General features: G+C 36.5%; 1 protein-coding gene across 3 annotated transcripts in view; it reads left to right on the top strand.

Moving 5' to 3' along the window:
• The first annotated feature begins 1,709 nt into the window (after positions 1-1,709).
• Positions 1,710-18,092, top strand: part of il1rap (interleukin 1 receptor accessory protein) — a 32,319-nt gene continuing 15,936 nt past the window's right edge. The window contains exons 1-6 of one of the 3 annotated variants that reach the window (XM_082180027.1): positions 1,710-1,951; positions 3,737-3,774; positions 4,015-4,094; positions 8,937-9,025; positions 14,497-14,779; positions 17,911-18,092. The exon at positions 17,911-18,092 is cut by the window's right edge and continues 5 nt beyond it. In XM_082180027.1, the coding sequence (XP_082036153.1) occupies positions 1,939-1,951; positions 3,737-3,774; positions 4,015-4,094; positions 8,937-9,025; positions 14,497-14,779; positions 17,911-18,092 (685 nt within the window). In that variant the 5' untranslated portion in view covers positions 1,710-1,938. Of the gene's footprint in view, positions 1,952-3,730; positions 3,775-4,014; positions 4,095-8,183; positions 8,230-8,936; positions 9,026-14,496; positions 14,780-17,910 lie in introns of those variants that run through there. The other 2 variants (XM_082180026.1, XM_082180028.1) reach the window with 2 other exon arrangements.

Genomic DNA, 18,092 nt, shown 5'->3' with positions numbered 1-18,092 from the left:
ATTTAAAATGAAAGTCTGAATATTCTCCAGCACATAAACACTCATAAACAGTGTTAATTAAAGTTCCAGCACACACCGGGAAACGCATGAGTCAGGGAGGGACTGGATGTTAATATCGATAAAATAAACCGGACTGGGTTTGATTTACAAATGCGATGCAGATCCATAACTGTAAATCACGTGCACAAACATTATAACTAGTGTATCACAGGACTCTCTCATTCACACATACACAACCACGCACTGACGAGCACTTCTAAATCACACATCTGACACACACACTATATATATATATCTGAGCAAACCTCACACACACTATATATCTGAGCAAACCACAAAGATTTCACACACACATGATGAATATGCAATGACAGTCATTTCAAAACAAACAACAGTCTGAGATGAATGAGCTGCGTATACTGGAGTGAATAGAATACAATAGAATAGAACAGAGTAGAATACAAAAGAACAGAACAGAATAGAATACGATAGAATAGAACAGAGTAGAATACAATACAATCGAATAGAACAGAATAGAATACGATAGAATAGAACAGAGTAGAATACAATAGAACAGAATAGAATACGATAGAATAGAACAGAGTAGAATACGATAGAATAGAACAGAGTAGAATACAATAGAATAGAATACAATACAATCGAATAGAACAGAATAGAATAGAATACAACAGTATAGAACACAATAGAATAGAATACAATAGAATACAATACAATAGTATAGAAAAGAATACGATAGAATACAATACAATAGAACAGGATAGAATACGATAGAAGAGAATACAATAGTATAGAACACAATAGAATAGAATACAATAGAATAGAACAGAATAGAATACAATAGAATAGAATACAATAGTATAGAACACAATAGAATAGAATACAATAGTATAGAACACAATACAATAGTATACAATAGAATACAATACAATAGTATAGAATAGAACAGAATAGAATAGACTTGAGAATTTACTTTCTCAATGGAACCTTTAGTAAAAGCAGATGCAGAGTAGAGTAGATTTATTAATGAACACATGACATTCCTTTTTTTCCCCTTTTTTATCTTTTTTTTTTTACAGATTATTATAGAATTATACAGATCCTCAAGCAGCAAAAATAGTGGGATATTAATAATTATAAATAAAAATGATACATGAAATATTCATTATACCGATTCTGAAACAGCAAAAAAGTAATAATGATAATAATAAACAAAAATGATACACAAAATATTCATTATACAGACCCTCAAACAGCAAAAACGTAATAATAATAATAAACAGAAACGATAGACAAAATATTCATTAGGCCTATACTATACAGAACATGAAACACCAAAAATAGTAGTAGTAATAATAATAGCTAATAAACAAAAACGTAAATATAAATATAAATGAGTATATATCCCCAAGCAGCAAAAAAGTTATAATAATTAGGCTAATAAATAAATAAAAACGATACCAGCGAACATTTTAAATATTTTAAATATTATATATGTGTGTGTGTGTGTGTGTGTGTGTGTGTGTGTGTGTGTGTGTGTGTGTGTGTGTGTGTGTGTGTGTGTGTGTGTGTATTAAAAGTGATCTATGAGCTGATCTTCTAGATGCTGCTCTTCAGTTTTGTGCAACATCAACACATGCACTGAGGCGCGTGCGCGCGGCGCGGAGCGCTTTGGTGATTTTTGGGGCAATTCTTCTAGTTGCGGTGCGTTGCGCGGCGAGTGTTTGACGCGAGTTGTGAGAGAGATTGTGCAAACGCGTGGGATTTCAGTAGGAGGAGCCGGAATCGACACGATCTGATGCCACGGTAGATCGACGTGCTTGTTTCCGTTCACATGGAGAAACACGGAAGCGTTCGTCGCGCGCTGAAGCGTCAGAAACACCGCGTTAAAAAGGACACAAACAGCAGCGGAGAACGAGAATGCGCTTTCACGGTTTGTGTGTTTATTCTCTCATTCCTGAAGCTTTATTGACTGGCGAGTGTGTGTTCACATGCTGTGATTATACACCATCTGAACACTTCCTCTCTCTCTCTCTCTCTCTCTCTCTCTCTCTCGTGTGTGTGTGTGTGTGTGTGTGTGTCACACCACTGACAGAAAAGCGTCTTTAATAGCATGGTACTGCCAGCGTTTGGTACTACAGTAACCTCATGCTGTTCTCTGAAGAACTTTGGAGTCTCGTGTAAATGTTGCTGTATATGAATATGCTGATTATTCCGTGAGATGATGAGCTGACGAGCACATAGTGTATATACAGTAAAAATATATAAATATATGTATGATTTACATATATAGAAATATTACTATATATATATATATTACTTACATAATAACCTATAGAAGTATTATATATATATATAGAAAAATATGACACAATATATAGCCTACAAATCAAAATATATAAATATATGTATTATTTAAATATATAGAAATATTAATATATACTGTATATATATATATATATATATATATATGACACAGTATATATATAAATACAAATATATAAAACATATTTATTTATTATTTACATATATAGAATTATTATATATATAGCAAAAATATGACAATATATACAAATATTTTTTTCAATTATTTACATGTATAGAGATATTACATTTTATATATATATATATATACAGTAAAATATTACTAAACTTATATGAATAAAAATATAAACAAATATTTATTATTTGAATATATAGAACTATATATATATATATACATAAAAAATATAACACAATATAGGCCTATAAAACAAAACATACAAAGTATTACTATTTACATGTAGGCTATAGAAGTAATATATAACTATTAATTTAAAATATAGTATATAAAATATATATAACTAATATCTCTCAATTCTTGCAAATATGTTTGATATACAAAGACATTTACGGAAAGGCCTACACTGTTAAATAAACAGTTACTCAAAATAAGCGCTTCATTAAAAGACACCTCGCTTTTGATTCCTCATAACATACTGGCCTTTTGTTTTAATAACCTTCAACAAGCATAAACAAGTCTGGTCTCAAAATAATAACTTGAAAAGGCGTGGCATGTTAAATCAAACTACCTTTAAAATGAGCTCCTGTCAGTGGAAAATATCACGTGCATTATAATAATGATAAACCGGTGTTGAGGAGAGTGGTTCTGCTGCGGTTGCCTTCTCAGAGTAGCGTGTTATATATGTGATCGCATCATGTGATATATATATATTACCGGTTTCCTCTGTTACTTGAGCCGTAATCATCTTTGACTTCCTCTCGTGCGTTACGAGAGCGCGCGCGTTCATCACACCTGAGCGAGCGCTCGTCATTCCAGGTGAGATGGATGTGAGAACGGCGCTCGAGCGCATCGCGTTGATTGGATGAGAGTCCCGCCGGTTTGCCTTAACGATTTACGGTGACGCGCAGAGGGACCCGTTAAATCATCCGAGAGAGAGAGAGAGAGAGAGAGAGAGAGAGAGAGAGAGAGAGAGAGAGAGAGAGAGAGGAGCTGTTAGTGGGTTAGAGAGAGAGCGAGAGAGAGAGAGAGAGGTGCTGTTAGTGGGTTAGAGAGAGAGCGAGAGAGAGAGAGAGAGAGAGAGAGGTGCTGTTAGTGGGTTAGAGAGAGAGAGAGAGAGAGAGAGAGAGAGAGAGAGAGAGAGAGAGAGAGAGAGAGAGAGAGAGAGGATCGGTGTTTGTGTGTCTGTTCTGGTCTAAGTTTGTGGTTCTGTTGCAGTGAACCGGACTGACGAGAAGAACCGGACCTGCGAACATGTGAGTAAAGCACTTTAACATCATTCTTCATGTCTTAGAATAAACATAGACCAGTTAGTAAGAGTAAAACCCTGTTATTTTTATCATTTGTACCTTATTTGCAGACTTTACTTCTTCTTCTTTGTAACCTAAGCCTTTACTCGGCGTGTCGACAGATTGATGTGTGTTTGAGGTGTTTTGGGCGTGTGTTTCTCGTTACAGTGATGTGTCTAATTGTGGTTTACTGGTTTATGTTGATAGATTTGTTTCTCCGGTCCAGCCTCTGGACTGTCCCGGCGTCACTCACTCTCATATTGTCTGATTCTGTGCTGCGGGATCATGTGAGTAGAACCGTTAGGACCCGTTTAACATCACACACTTGAGCTAATGGCAAATGAATGCTTGTCAAATGTTTTAAATATATATTTAGAGAGAGAGAGAGTTTCGAAAATGTTGTTTTATGATATTAAAATCCATAGGCTATTTATAATCTTTCTGTTTGACTCTAGATCAATTTATGTTTATCACTGTTCAAATAAAATGAGTTATGAATAGTTTACAATAGTGCATTGGTTCACGTTTTCAGCGGCGCTTGTTCCGGAAGTATTTTTTCCATTCATTTCTCTCATAGTAGGTGAGTCTTCATTAAAGCGTTATAAGCCATGAATCAAGCCAATCAGATACGAGGTGAATCATAACGTTACAAACTTTGATTTGAAGCAAAAAAAATCGGGAAAAAAAGACAAAGATACGAGGCTGTGAACCTAACGGCTTTAGTGAGGCAAAGAACTACAATCCCATGATGCATTGCGAACAGCGTAATCGAGTTAAAAACAACAAAAAACATATAAAACTACTCATTTAAAAATGTGGTTTATATATATATGACAAAGTATATATACAAATATAATTTTTTTTACATATAAAGTATTATATATATATAGCAAAAATATGACACAATATATACAACTAAAATATATTTATTTACATGTATAGATATATTACATTATATATATATATATATTTATATACAGTAAAATATTACTAAATTTATATAAATAAAAATATATAAAAATATTTATCATTTACATATATAGAAGTATATATATATATATATATATACATTTAAAATATAATACAATATAGGCCTATAAAATAAAACATATATACAAATAATTATTATTTACATGTAGGCTATAGAAGTATTATATAGCTATTCATTTAAAATATAATATGTATATGAAAATATATATAGATAATATCACACAATTCTTGCAAATATGTTTTATATACAAATACATTTACGGAAAGGCCTACATCGTTAAATAAATAGTTACTCAAAATAAGCACTTCAGAAAAGGGCACCTCGCTTTTGACTATAATTTGATTATCATTTTTGATTAAAATGGATTATCTTTTTTTTCAAAGTTTATTGTAAAATATGCATATAAATTCAAATATTTAAGTATTTTGAGAACATAGACTCGATTACTCACAGAGCTTCACAGGAGTGGGCGGAGCTAACGAGATCTTTTGGCGAGTTTTGCCTGTTTCAACTCTCTGATTGGTGGAATTTTCTGTACAGCATTATGGGTAATGTAGTTTTTCACCACACATTCCACTGTTAAACATGATTGTTTTAAAACTAAGCTGAAATAATGTGGGCTGACGGCTTCAACCGAAGCAAATATCATCGATTAACAACCCCGTAGCTCACAGTAAAGCTGACTTTAAAAAGTTTATAAGTTATTGTAAAAAAAATCATTTTCCTTCTGGAGAAAATTAATGGAGTTTTTACTTCCGGAACCCGACTGTTGATATATATATTTTTTATATCATACTTTATTTCAGTTAATATTTGTTTTATTAGAAGTAACACACTATTTATGATTTTAGTTTTAATGAACTTAAATTATCCTGTGATATATGCACAGTTGTGTGTGTGTGTGTGTGTGTGTGTGTGTGTGTGTGTGTATGTGTGTGTGTGTGTGTGTGTTTGATTTTGCTGTCATTGTGAAGTGCAAATATGCAATTATAGTGAGACGTACCTTGATGAACATAATGAGCTTTATATAAAACAATGGAAGTGAATGGGAAAAATCCCCACCATGATACAAAATCAGACGTGTGTGCATGTGCATGTGTATGTGCGTGAATGGGAAATTCCGACCATGATACAAAAACATACGTGTGTGAATATTAGTGCGTATGTGTGTGTGTGTATGTGCGTGAATGGGAAATTCCCACCATGATACAAAAACATACGTGTGTGAATGTTAGTGCGTATGTGTGTGTGTGTATGTGCGTGAATGGGAAATTCCCACCATGATACAAAAACATACGTGTGTGAATGTTAGTGCGCGCGTGTGTGTGTGTGTGTGTGTGTGTGTGTGTGTGTGTGTGTGTGTGTGTGTTCTCAGTTACGTGACTAATTGGCCTCTTTTACTCTACAGCGATAGATTGATGGATTATTTGGCCGACTCTTGCGTTCCTTCGCGTTCCTCTCGTCTCTCGTCGTGTGTGTGTGTGTGTGTGTCTGGACAAGACCGGCATCGATCACACATAATCCGATTAACCCCCAAAACAAATAATGAAGCGTTTCTGGAGCTTACCCTTTTAAGTAATTTAGAGATTCGTACAAACTTGTGCGAATCGATGAAGTGGGTTTTGAAAGATGAGTCTAATGAATTCCCATGATGCTCTAATTTCGCCCTAATGCATCTCAGCGAAATTAAAACGCACATTTGTGACGCTCAGAAAAGCAGGCTGGAGATTTTATCTGAATTGGAGCGTTTGGAGATGATGTAGTTATTTTGGACTCATCACACTAACTGCTCTAATTAGGTTTTCGATCATTTTATTGAGTCTCAGCTGAGACTCAGAGACTTCGGGTCTGTCTGCTGGTGTGTGTGTGTGTGTTACATCGTAAATAATATCTTCATCCAATCAAAACGGTTAAAAAACTCCACATTTGTACTTTTATAGATGGAATTTTATGGTATTTACAACAGAAGCACATTTACATTTATATAGAAGTCTTAAAGGCACAGTAGCATTTAAAGTTGAACTCATCATTTACTCGCTTTCATCTCGTTCCAAACCTGCATGACTTAATTCATTTTCATCTGAAGAAGATATTTTGAATAATGTCGTGAGTCAACAACTTTGGACCCCATTGACTTTCATTGCATGGACAAACAATAAGCACTTAAAAAAAAAAAAAACATTTTCTGCATATAATATTAATAGTGAATGTGTGATTATTTTAAAGTAATTATTCAAATGGATTCCCTTACAATAAATTCTTTTTTTTAAATGATGTTTTATTATTTTATCCTGTTAAATCCTTTAAGTATTGTTAAGGTTTCAAAATTCCAGGAATTTTTGGGGGGAATTAACAGGAAATAACTGTAAAATGTCCGCAAATTTTCCGCCCCTTTGCAACCCTAAGTATGATTTCATTTTAAACAGAATACTTTTTAAATTATTGTTCCATAAAACCCTATGATTACTTGCTTTTGATACTTTATTTAAATCAGTTATTATTTCCTCATTAATATTATACATGTATTGTAAGTCATTTTAAAGGCTATTCACTTAGTATGTTTGTGTGTGTGTGTGTGTGTGAGTGAGTGAGTGAGAGTGTGTGAGTGTGTGTGTGTTTTTGAGTGTGTGTGTGTGTGTTTTGTGTGTGTGTGTGTGTGTGTGTGTGTGTGTATGTGTGTGTGTTTTTGAGTAAGTGTGTGTTTTTGAGTGTGTAAGTGTGTGAGTGAGTGTGTATAGTGTAAATATTATCCGATTAATCGTCAAAATAATCGACCGGTTACTCGATTACTAAAATAGACGTTAGTCACAGCCTTAGATTAGTTAAAACGTTTCAAAATACAACTGCAGTCCTATAGATCGTCATTGAAGATTTCTCAAAAACAGTGTTAATATATCGTCTCGTCTCGTGAGCTTAAGTGTAGCGTCACACACCCAACCATTACTAAATGCTCATGAATCCCCCCCCCCCCCCCCCCCCCCCCCCCCCCGCCTAAAGTCAAGACATGGTTATAAATGCATGATATGAGGCCATTAATAAATCATTAAGTTAAAGGCTTTTTTAACCCATTGATTATGAATCATTTTGTGTGAAACCATTAGAATTTTTTATCGTTGGGAGTGTGAATTATTTCTTATTGGGCTCAGAGTTTGGCTTTGACTCAGAGATGTCGGTAGGTGTGTGTGTGTGTATGTGTGTATGTTTGTGCGTGTGTGTGTGTGTGTGTGTTTGTGTTTGTGTTGTGCCATTACAGGCCAGTGATGTATATTGCCGGGTTGACAGTGAAGAGACGGTTGCTGTCTAACATCATCCATCTCTCTCTCTCTCAGTCTGTCTCTCCCTCTCTCTCTCTCTCTCTCTCTCTCTCTCTCTCTCTCTCTCTCAGTCTGTCTCTCCTGGCACAGGATCGTTCATTCATTCAAGGGCGCAGGGTTTGCTTTTAACAATTTAAATTAAATCAAGCTGCTGCTCCGTATGTTCATGCACGGCGTTACGGTTACAGTCGATCATTCCTCCCCGTTTAGAAACGCCATTTTAGCCAGTAATTATTCTTCTTCGTTTGTACACCAAAATAAAAGCATCTAAATAATAATCTGCAGTTTGTGCACAGCTTTTGTTTATCTTAAATGCATGCATTTTAAAATATGCATTTAAATATGTTTCGATTGCTCTTTTGAGCTGTATGAGCATTATATATGAATATATGAATGAATCACTTGATTCATTGAATCTGAATGATTCATTCATCATGTTCTGTTTCCTGATTCGCTGTCCGGTTGCTGATTTCTACCAGGGTACGACTTTAAATTTGCTCTGTTTTAGCGAAGCTGATATTTTCTGAAACAATGCAATTGTAATAGCTATAACTATAACTAGTAATATCTGTATGAATGAATCATTTTTCTTGTTTTAACTCGTGCGTCTACAGTAAATGCCTGAATCTGCAGTCATGTGCATTCGTCCTTTTCTTTCTTATTCCATTAATTTTCCTCCTCCTCTAGCGCTCCTAAAACTGTCATGTAGTAAAAACACCTTCAGCAGTGTTTTATGGACTCTGATAATAAACTGAGCGAATATCTGATGAAATGTAGGCAGTCGATCTAATTTTCTCTCTCTCTCTCTCTCTCTCTCTGTCTAGGATGCTGTTGGTCGTCACACTTTTCTGTGTCTGGGTTTTAAAAATGGGCGGATTTTCTGCATCTGTCACTCAAGCCCCCGTCCACTCAGGTAAGAGTCGTGTCTGATTGAGCGCTGTGATTGGTCAGTCTGTGGACGGTGAAGGATGAATCCTCTATTGCTCTCTTTGCCCGGAGACTATATCCATCCTCCTAATCTATCAGCAACCAATCAGATCTCGCATTTAAATAATTGATCCAATCAACAGCCTCATATTAGATCTTCCCACCAATCAGCAGAGGGGTCTCCAGAGGTCTGTGTGTGTGTGTGTGTGTGTGTGTGTGTGTGTGTGTGTGTGTGTGTGTGTGTGTGTGTGTGTGTGTGTGTGTGTGTGTGATTGAATCACATCTACAGAAATAGTGCTGAATGATGCAAAAATAAATATATGAAAAAAAGAGGGAATGAATCAGGTGTAAATGTTTATAAGGTCGATGAAAATGAGTGTTTTTCCAGTGCGTTTCCAGCCTCGATTATCTTTGGAAGCTTTTATTATTATTTTTATTTGACTATTTTATACTATATTATAAGTGTTGGGGAGTAGCTAATTAACAAGTGACAACGCTACTAACTTAACTACATTTTTCAGTAGCTTTTTCAGTAGTTGCTTTTAAAACAGTGTAGCTTTTCCAGTCGCAAACTACTGTTTCCAGCTAGCATCGGTGTAACGCGTTTCGACGAGCCTGATGCACTGAAGCATCGTTGTCTTATTAGATCACAAACATTGTGCATTTCCGATATCTGTCGTTTCATCACACATCTTGCAGCTTTACAGTTCACTGATGATTGTATACAGTTTTGTATTTAATTTATACAAGCCAAAGATTAAATACTTCAGTCAGGTGAATAATAGCCTTTTTAATTGACTAATTGTAATTGTAGAACAAGTATTTGATACACTGCCGATTTTGCAGTCTGTAATTTTTATCATAGGTACACTTCAAAAATCCAGAAAATCACATTGTATGATTTTTAAATAATTAATTTGCATTTTATTGCATGACATAAGTATTTTATCACCTACCAACCAGTAAGAATTCCGGCTCTCACCGACCTGTTAGTTTTTCTTTAAGAGGCCCTCCTGTTCTCCACTCATTACCTGTATTAACTGCACCTGTTTGAACTCGTTACCTGTATAAAAGACACCTGTTCACACACTCAATCAAACAGACTCCAACCTCTCCACAATGGCCAAGACCAGAGAGCTGTGTAAGGTCATCAGGGATAAAATTGTAGACCTGCACAAGGCTGGGATGGGCTACAGGACAATAGGCAAGCAGCTTGGTGAGAAGGCAACCACTGTTGGCGCAATTATTAGAAAATGGAAGAAGTTCAAGATGACGGTCAATCTCCCTCGGTCTGGGGCACCATGCAAGATCTCACCTCGTGGGGCATCAATGATCATGAGGAAGGTGAGGGATCAGCCCAGAACTACACGGCAGGACCTGGTCAATGACCTGAAGAGAGCTGGGACCACAGTCTCAAAGAAAACCATTAGTAACACACTATGCCGTCATGGATTAAAATCCTGCAGCGCACGCAAGGTCCCCCTGCTCAAGCCAGGACATGTCCAGGCCCGTCTGAAGTTTACCAATGACCATCTGGATGATCCAGAGGAGGAATGGGAGAAGGTGATGTGGTCTGATGAGACAAAAATAGAGCTTTTTGGTCTTAACTCCACTCGCCATGTTTGGAGGAAGAAGAAGGATGAGTACAACCTCAAGAACACCATCCCAACCGTGAAGCATGGAGGTGGAAACATCATTCTTTGGGGATGCTTTTCTGCAAAGGGGACAGGACGACTGCACCGTATTGAGGGGAGGATGGATGGGGCCATGTATCGCGAGATCTTGGCCAACAACCTCCTTCCCTCAGTAAGAGCATTGAAGATGGGTCGTGGCTCGGTCTTCCAGCATGACAACGACCCGAAACACACAGCCAGGGCAACTAAGGAGTGGCTCCGTAAGAAGCATCTCAAGGTCCTGGAGTGGCCAGGCCAGTCTCCAGACCTGAACCCATAGAAAATCTTTGGAGGGAGCTGAAAGTCCGTATTGCCCAGCGACAGCCCCGAAACCTGAAGGATCTGGAGAAGGTCTGTATGGAGGAGTGGGCCAGAACCCCTGCAGTGTGTGCAAACCTGGTCTAGAACTACAGGAAACGTATGATCTCTGTAATTGCAAACAAAGGTCTCTGTACCAAATATTAAGTTCTGCTTTTCTGATGTATCAAATACTTATGTCATGCAATAAAATGCTAATTAATTACTTAAAAATCATACAATGTGATTTTCTGGATTTTTGTTTTAGATTCCGTCACTCACAGTTGTAGAGTGCCTATGATAAACATTACAGACCTCTACATGCTTTGTAAGTGGGAAAATCTGCAAAATCGGCAGTGTATCAAATACTTGTTCTCCACACTGTGTGTATATATATTAATTATGTATATAAAAAAAAACTAAAAACGTACATGTGTGTGTGTATATATATATATATATATATATATATATATATATATATATATATATATACACAGACACACACATATATATATATATATATATATATATACATATATATATATATATATATATATATATATATATTATAAGTGTTTAATGTAATGCTTGCATTAATGGTTTGCACAAGATTTCCCTGAAACTGCATCAGATGAAAAGCCGAAAATTTCATCAGAAAGTTTGACGAAATCCCCAGAAGCCAGATCACACCTCTAAACATAACACAAACCTTTTGCGAAATCCTCCTGAAAAACAGACTTGCTGAACTCAAAGGCCACTGTGGGGCATTCTGATGATGCAACATCCGGAAGTGATGTCACCGGTGTGTTTTACTGCCAAGTTTCCAGTCGATGACTTGACAGACGACATTATGCTTGAAAACACCAATTCAACTGAGTTTTAGCGAATAATGCATAGACGTTATTTTGATGTCACAGCATATTTGTGACCCTGGACCACAAAACCAGTCACATGGGTCCATTTTTTTGAAATTGAGATTTAAACATCACCTGAAAGCTGAATAAATAAGCTTTCCATTGATGTGTGGTTTGTTATGATAGGACAATATTGGTCGAGATACAACTATTGTAAATCTGGAATCTGAGGTGCAAAAAATCGAAACATTGCGAAAATCTCCTTTAAAGTTGTTCATTTATGTTGGCGATTGTGCAGCATTCACTCACACACATACATGTTTTATATATTTACGGTAGGAAATTTACTAAATATCTTCATGGAACATGATCTTTACTTAATATCCTCATGATTTTTGGCATAAAAGAAAAATGGATAATTTTGACCCATACAATGTATTGTTGGCTATTGCCACAGATATACCCGTGTGACTCGTGACTGGTTCTGTGATCCAGGGTCTCATATGAAGTGTGCGACTGCAGGGGTTTAATGCTTCGGTCTGCAGCTGTATCGTGTGTGCTGTTACATGTCATAATATTAGTGTGTGTAAAGGTCGGTCATGGGATTATGGGTGGGTTGGACCTCTGGAAGCAGGGGTTAATTAAAAACGCTTCTCGCTTCGGGATGGGAAATGGATTGTTCCCGAAGAGGGTCATTTATAATGCCGTGCGGTGTGTGTGTGTGAACGCTTGTACTAAGACACTCTTAATAGGAAGACTAATCCCCTCCCAGTCGGAAAGTGACAGACCAATTACACACACACTGCCGGCCCACCGCTCACACTGTCCGTCCCACAGACAGATCCTGACATCACCTGCCTGTGTGTGTGTGTGTGTGTGTGTGCGTGCATATAATTTGATTTGTGCATGTGCTATGAATGAGAATCTGTGTGTGTGTGTGTGTGTGTGTGTGTGCCAGTTTGATATTGCATGGTAATTTATTTAAATAGACTTTTTGACATTAGCAGGATCAGCATTTAAACTCAAACAGATCAGCTCATCTTTCATTATTTTACTGAAATTGCATGTGCATAAGTTTCTGTTTGCATATACTATGTGTGTGTGTGTGTGTGTGAGGGAGAGAGAGAGCGAGAGAAAGAAATAGCATGCCTAGGTATTAATTTTATATTGATGCATTAGTTGCTGATGTGTGAGTTTTAAGCTAGAATTGATTTGCTCTTTTTAATGTTTTAACTTTTACACCATGTTCATGTCATAAATTTGATAGCTCAATTACCTAATATTGATTTGCACGCAATAATGTGTGTGTGTGCAAGGGTTTAAGAGTATAAGTGCATGTTTGAGCCCATGCAGAGGAAGTTTTATTGCTCAATGTGTCGCTTTCATATCTCAGGTGATGTAATGGGGTTATTAGTTATGTTTCGTTGAAGTTTCAATTAATTCTGATTTAATTAATGCTTTGGAAAGAAGTCTCTTCTGCTCACCAAGGCTGCATTTATTTGATCAAAAATACAGTAAAAATAGTGAAATATTATTGTAATTTAGAATAACTGTTTTCTATGTGAATATATTGTTAAAATGTAATTTATTCCTGTGATCAAAGCTGAATTTTCAGCATCATTACTCCAGTCTTCAGTGTCACATGATCCTTCAGAAATCAGTATAATATGATGATTTGATGATCAAGAAACATTTATGATTATTATTATCAGTGTTGAAAACAGTTTTTCATATTTTTGTGGAAACTGATGAACTATCATTCAAAAGTAAAAAAAACAACAACCTTTTTACACATTAAATTGATCAAAAGTGAATGTAAAAACATTTATAATGTTACAAAAGATTCTATTTCAAATAAATGCTGTTCTTTTAATCTTTTTTAAAAAAATTATCATGGTTTTCACAAAAATATTAAGCAGAATTCTTTTTTTCCATCATTGATAATAACAAGAACCATTATTAATAATTAAGCACCAATAATATTTGATCATCAAATCATCATATTATACTGATTTCTGAAGGATCATGTGACACTGAAGACTGAAGACTGGAGTAATGATTTTTTTTTTAACTGTAATAATATTAAATGATCAAATAAATGCAGCCTTGGTGAGCAGAAGAGACTTAAATCTTAATTTTTCCAAACGTTTGACTGGTAGTATATCAACTTTGTCTCAGATGTTTCTCCTAAAATTCCTTCGGAAAGAATAAAATAGACATAATTGAGTCATTCAGTAAGAGTATATAGAGATATAAAATTAATGTGCAGCAGATTTTTTTGTAAATGTCATAATCATTTCTTAACAAACAAGTATTCATTACTTCAGTGAGCTCAATGTTTCTGCATTATATTATTACATTGTTTAAATTAATAAATTTTTCTCTAACTATGTACATTTCTGAAACACTTAGACAGTTTCCTCTGATAACAGACTCTAAACTGTAATGTGGACTCATGCTCTTTCTGTAAAGCTGCTATGAAATGATGTGTCTTGTGAAAGCGCTGTATAAACACACATGAAGTGAATTGAATTTCCCTATTTTGGTAAATCCGAGACATCTTTTCTGAGACACATGTGAGATTTCTGTTGTTGTTTCCTCTCCGTCTGATCTCCCTCTGTGTGTGTTTTCAGACGGACTGTGTCACGACTGGGGTGTGTGGAGCGAGGCCTCGGTGCGTGTGTATGCCGGCGAGGTGTCCTGGATCTACTGTCCTCTCTTCTCTATCCCCACGCTCTACAGTTACAGTCAGACTCAGAACAGCAGTCTGTCTCTGCTGTGGTACCGACACACACACACACACGACCTCGAGCAGCCCATCAACCTCAAACTACACACACTGCACAAGGACCGAGAGTATCTGTGGATACAACCGGCCACGGTGGACGACGCTGGACTCTACATCTGCATGCTCCGGTAAACACACACACACACACACACACGAGATCTGCAAAGCCACGTAGCTTAAAATTAGTGGGTTTTCTGCAGGGTTTGAAATTAACTTTTTTTCTCACCGGCCAATCAGAAGTTCTACTAGCCAAAAATAAGAAAGAAAAAAGAAAAGAACTAGATTAAATACGTTAATCTAACTGTATATTTATATATACAGCTCATATGTGACCCTGGACCACAAAACCAGTCACAAGGGTTCATTTTTTGAAATTGAGCTTTATACATCACCTGAAAACTGAATAAGCTTTCCATTGATGTGTGGATTGTTATGATTGGACAATATTGGTCGAGATACAACTATTGAAAATCTGGAATCTGAGGATACAAAAAAACAAAACAAAACAAAAAAGATCTCCTTTAAAGTTGTCCATTTATGTTGGCGATTGTGCTGCATTCACTCACACAAATAATTGTATATATTTACAGTAGGAAATTTACAAAATATCTAAATGGAACATGATCTTTACTTAATATCCTCATGATTTTTGGCATAAAAGAAAAAAATCAATAATTTTGACCCATACAATTGTCACGGATTGGTAAAATAGTGAAGCGAGGATTCATGTGCATGAAACTCAGGATCTTTATTAAACAAAACAAAACAAAACAAACCAAACCAAAACTCCCCGTGGGGGGAAACAAGACAAGCATATGGCATCAAACAAGAAACACAAGGGAACATAGACAACGAACCAGCACAGGACTGCAAACACAGAGACTAAATAGGGAATCAAACAAAAGAGAGTAACAAGGAAAGCAGGAGGGGCAAATTAATCAATAATCAGGTAACAAGATGGGAGGGGCTAGACAATTGACAGGAGAGCACATGGCACAAGGAAATACATGACAAGCCATATGTGCTCACAACAAACCAGACTATACACAAACACATGACAAACCGGGAGTGTCAGAGCTCTGTCACCAAACCAAGATACAAACCAAACAGAAGTGACAGAACCTTGACAACAATATATTGTTGGCTGTTGCCACAAATATACCCATGCGACTTGTGGCTGGTTTTGTGGTCCAGAGTCACATATATATATAATTTATTTATAGTGAGTTTTCCGCGTACAGTTTGATCATTGTCAAAACGATCCCCATTCACACGGATCCGCCAAAATGACTAAAATCGCTGTATTCTGCTGCCAGGCCAGTAGATGGCGATGAAACACTATAGACTGAACACATAATACGCATGTGCATGACGTCACCGTCTTCAGAGGTCCACGTTTTTGCTGTTTACACCATAGACATGTATAGAAAGGCTAGATGGCTCAAGGCGGAGTCAGCTGTGTCGTCACTTGGCGGCCATCTTAGGTCAGGAGACTGCGCTGCGGCTCCCTGCTGCTGTGGACGGAAGGTGAGTGACATACGCCAACTAAAATGCTCGTAACTTGCTGAATTCTTGACGGATTTACAAACGGTTTGGTTTATTACAAACCTTATTAACGTGGCTATGATTTGTGCTGATGCCGTTTGTGGCTATAATTTTTCACAAGTATGCAGTTAAATAGCCGCATCCCTGACGTTTATGACACACCAAGCCGTTTGAAAATCGGTTGAAAATTTAGCAAAATATAGTTATTTCAGCACTACATGCACAATAGACTTTAATGTTATAACTGGACGAGCGGTCCTGTCCTAAGATGGCCGCCGTGTGACGTCGTCGGGTCCCATTGGCTCTCAGCGCCGGTAAGCTATCTAGCCTTTCTATACATGTCTATGGTTTACACAGAGACCGTTTCCAAAAATTTGCACTTTGAAACCCGTTTTCAAAACTTTGCGTTTTCAGGCGCCCAAAACGCTGTTGTCGTGTAAACGAACGGCCAAAACACATGAAAAGTTTTACGTTTTTAGTTAAAAAACGGTGTGGTGTAAACAGCCCCTGAGACATTAACACAAAACAACGATCAAGCAAAGACAAGCAGCGAGGAAGCACAATATACAGACACTGGAGCAAACCAGGACCAGGTGAACATAATTAGTGAAGAGGACTAAACAAACATGGAAACATTAAACGAAGATACAAGAGACAAAGCTGACACATACATTCATTTCTTATTCAAACTAAATCCTGTCATCCTCCTCATTTCCTTTTTCATCCTCGTCCTTTTCACCAAAAGTGTGTTTTAGTTGGACAGATCAACACAGAACATCAAAAAATAAAGTAGGATTTTGGAAAATATCAGTATTTTCTGTTAATCAAACGCTTTTTAATCTTCTCCATTGCTTCAGTGCACATGAACAAGCGCGCGTTATGTGTTGTGTAGTGACCAGGTAGTGACGTGTGTGTGTTCAGGTTAGCCAGATATGAGCAGATTCTGTGCAATACGCTGTATTTAATACATCATGATGATTCACGAGTTCAGTATTTGTGCTAAATCTGCACAGATTTACATCAACTTTACCAGCAAAGTGAGTAAATATAATAATAATACGCCAGATTGGCCAGTGATGCTGATTTTTACCCACAATTGGTGAGTTAGCGACTGTTCATTTCAAACCCTGGTTGTCTGAATATTTGATCAACTGGACTGAAAGAAGTTGAATTAGTCTGGTTTGGTCACATTATAATCACATTATGGTTGTGAATGTTGTTCCTGCTGACTTGGGTGGTAGTGCATCTTGATAACTAGTTCCTTCTACCTTTAATGTCCTTATTTTTCAATGGCATTTTGTACATTTAACCTTCAAAAGCAGCTGTAATATATCTGAATTGTTTATCATATCACAAATCAAATACCATACAGTATACGTCAAAATTATAAATGTTACAAAATGTTTTATTATATTGTTATATAATATTATATATAATAATTTAATTATTTGAATCTAAATATGAACAATAAAAATATAATATAAATATAAACAAGAACCAAATCTTGCATGTTATTTCATCATGTTAGTGTTATAATATAATATAATATAATATTATTTGTTAATTTAAATATAAATATGGGACCAAATCATGCAGGTTATGTAATAATGTTATAATATAATATAATATAATAATGTTATTTCATCTGGTTGTGTGTGTGTGTGTGTGTGTGTGTGTGTGTGTGTGTGTGTGTGTGTGTGTGTGTGTGTGGCAGCAACATTTCGTCGTGTGTGAAGATCGGCGTGGAGCTGGAGGTCGTTCAGCGGGACGGAGAGTGTGACCCCAGAGCTCGACCTCACCTGAACCTGACCATCCCGTTACTGAGCGATCGAACACTCACCTGTCCTGACCTGAACACACTCACACTGCCCAACAGCACACACTCCGTCACCTGGT

The sequence above is a fragment of the Leuciscus leuciscus genome (genome assembly GCF_965113295.1).
Source record: "Leuciscus leuciscus genome assembly, chromosome: 9".
In the NCBI taxonomy this organism is placed as follows: domain Eukaryota; kingdom Metazoa; phylum Chordata; class Actinopteri; order Cypriniformes; family Leuciscidae; genus Leuciscus; species Leuciscus leuciscus.
Note: the sequence above shows the minus strand (reverse complement) of the source record. Positions and strands in the feature narration are given on the sequence as shown.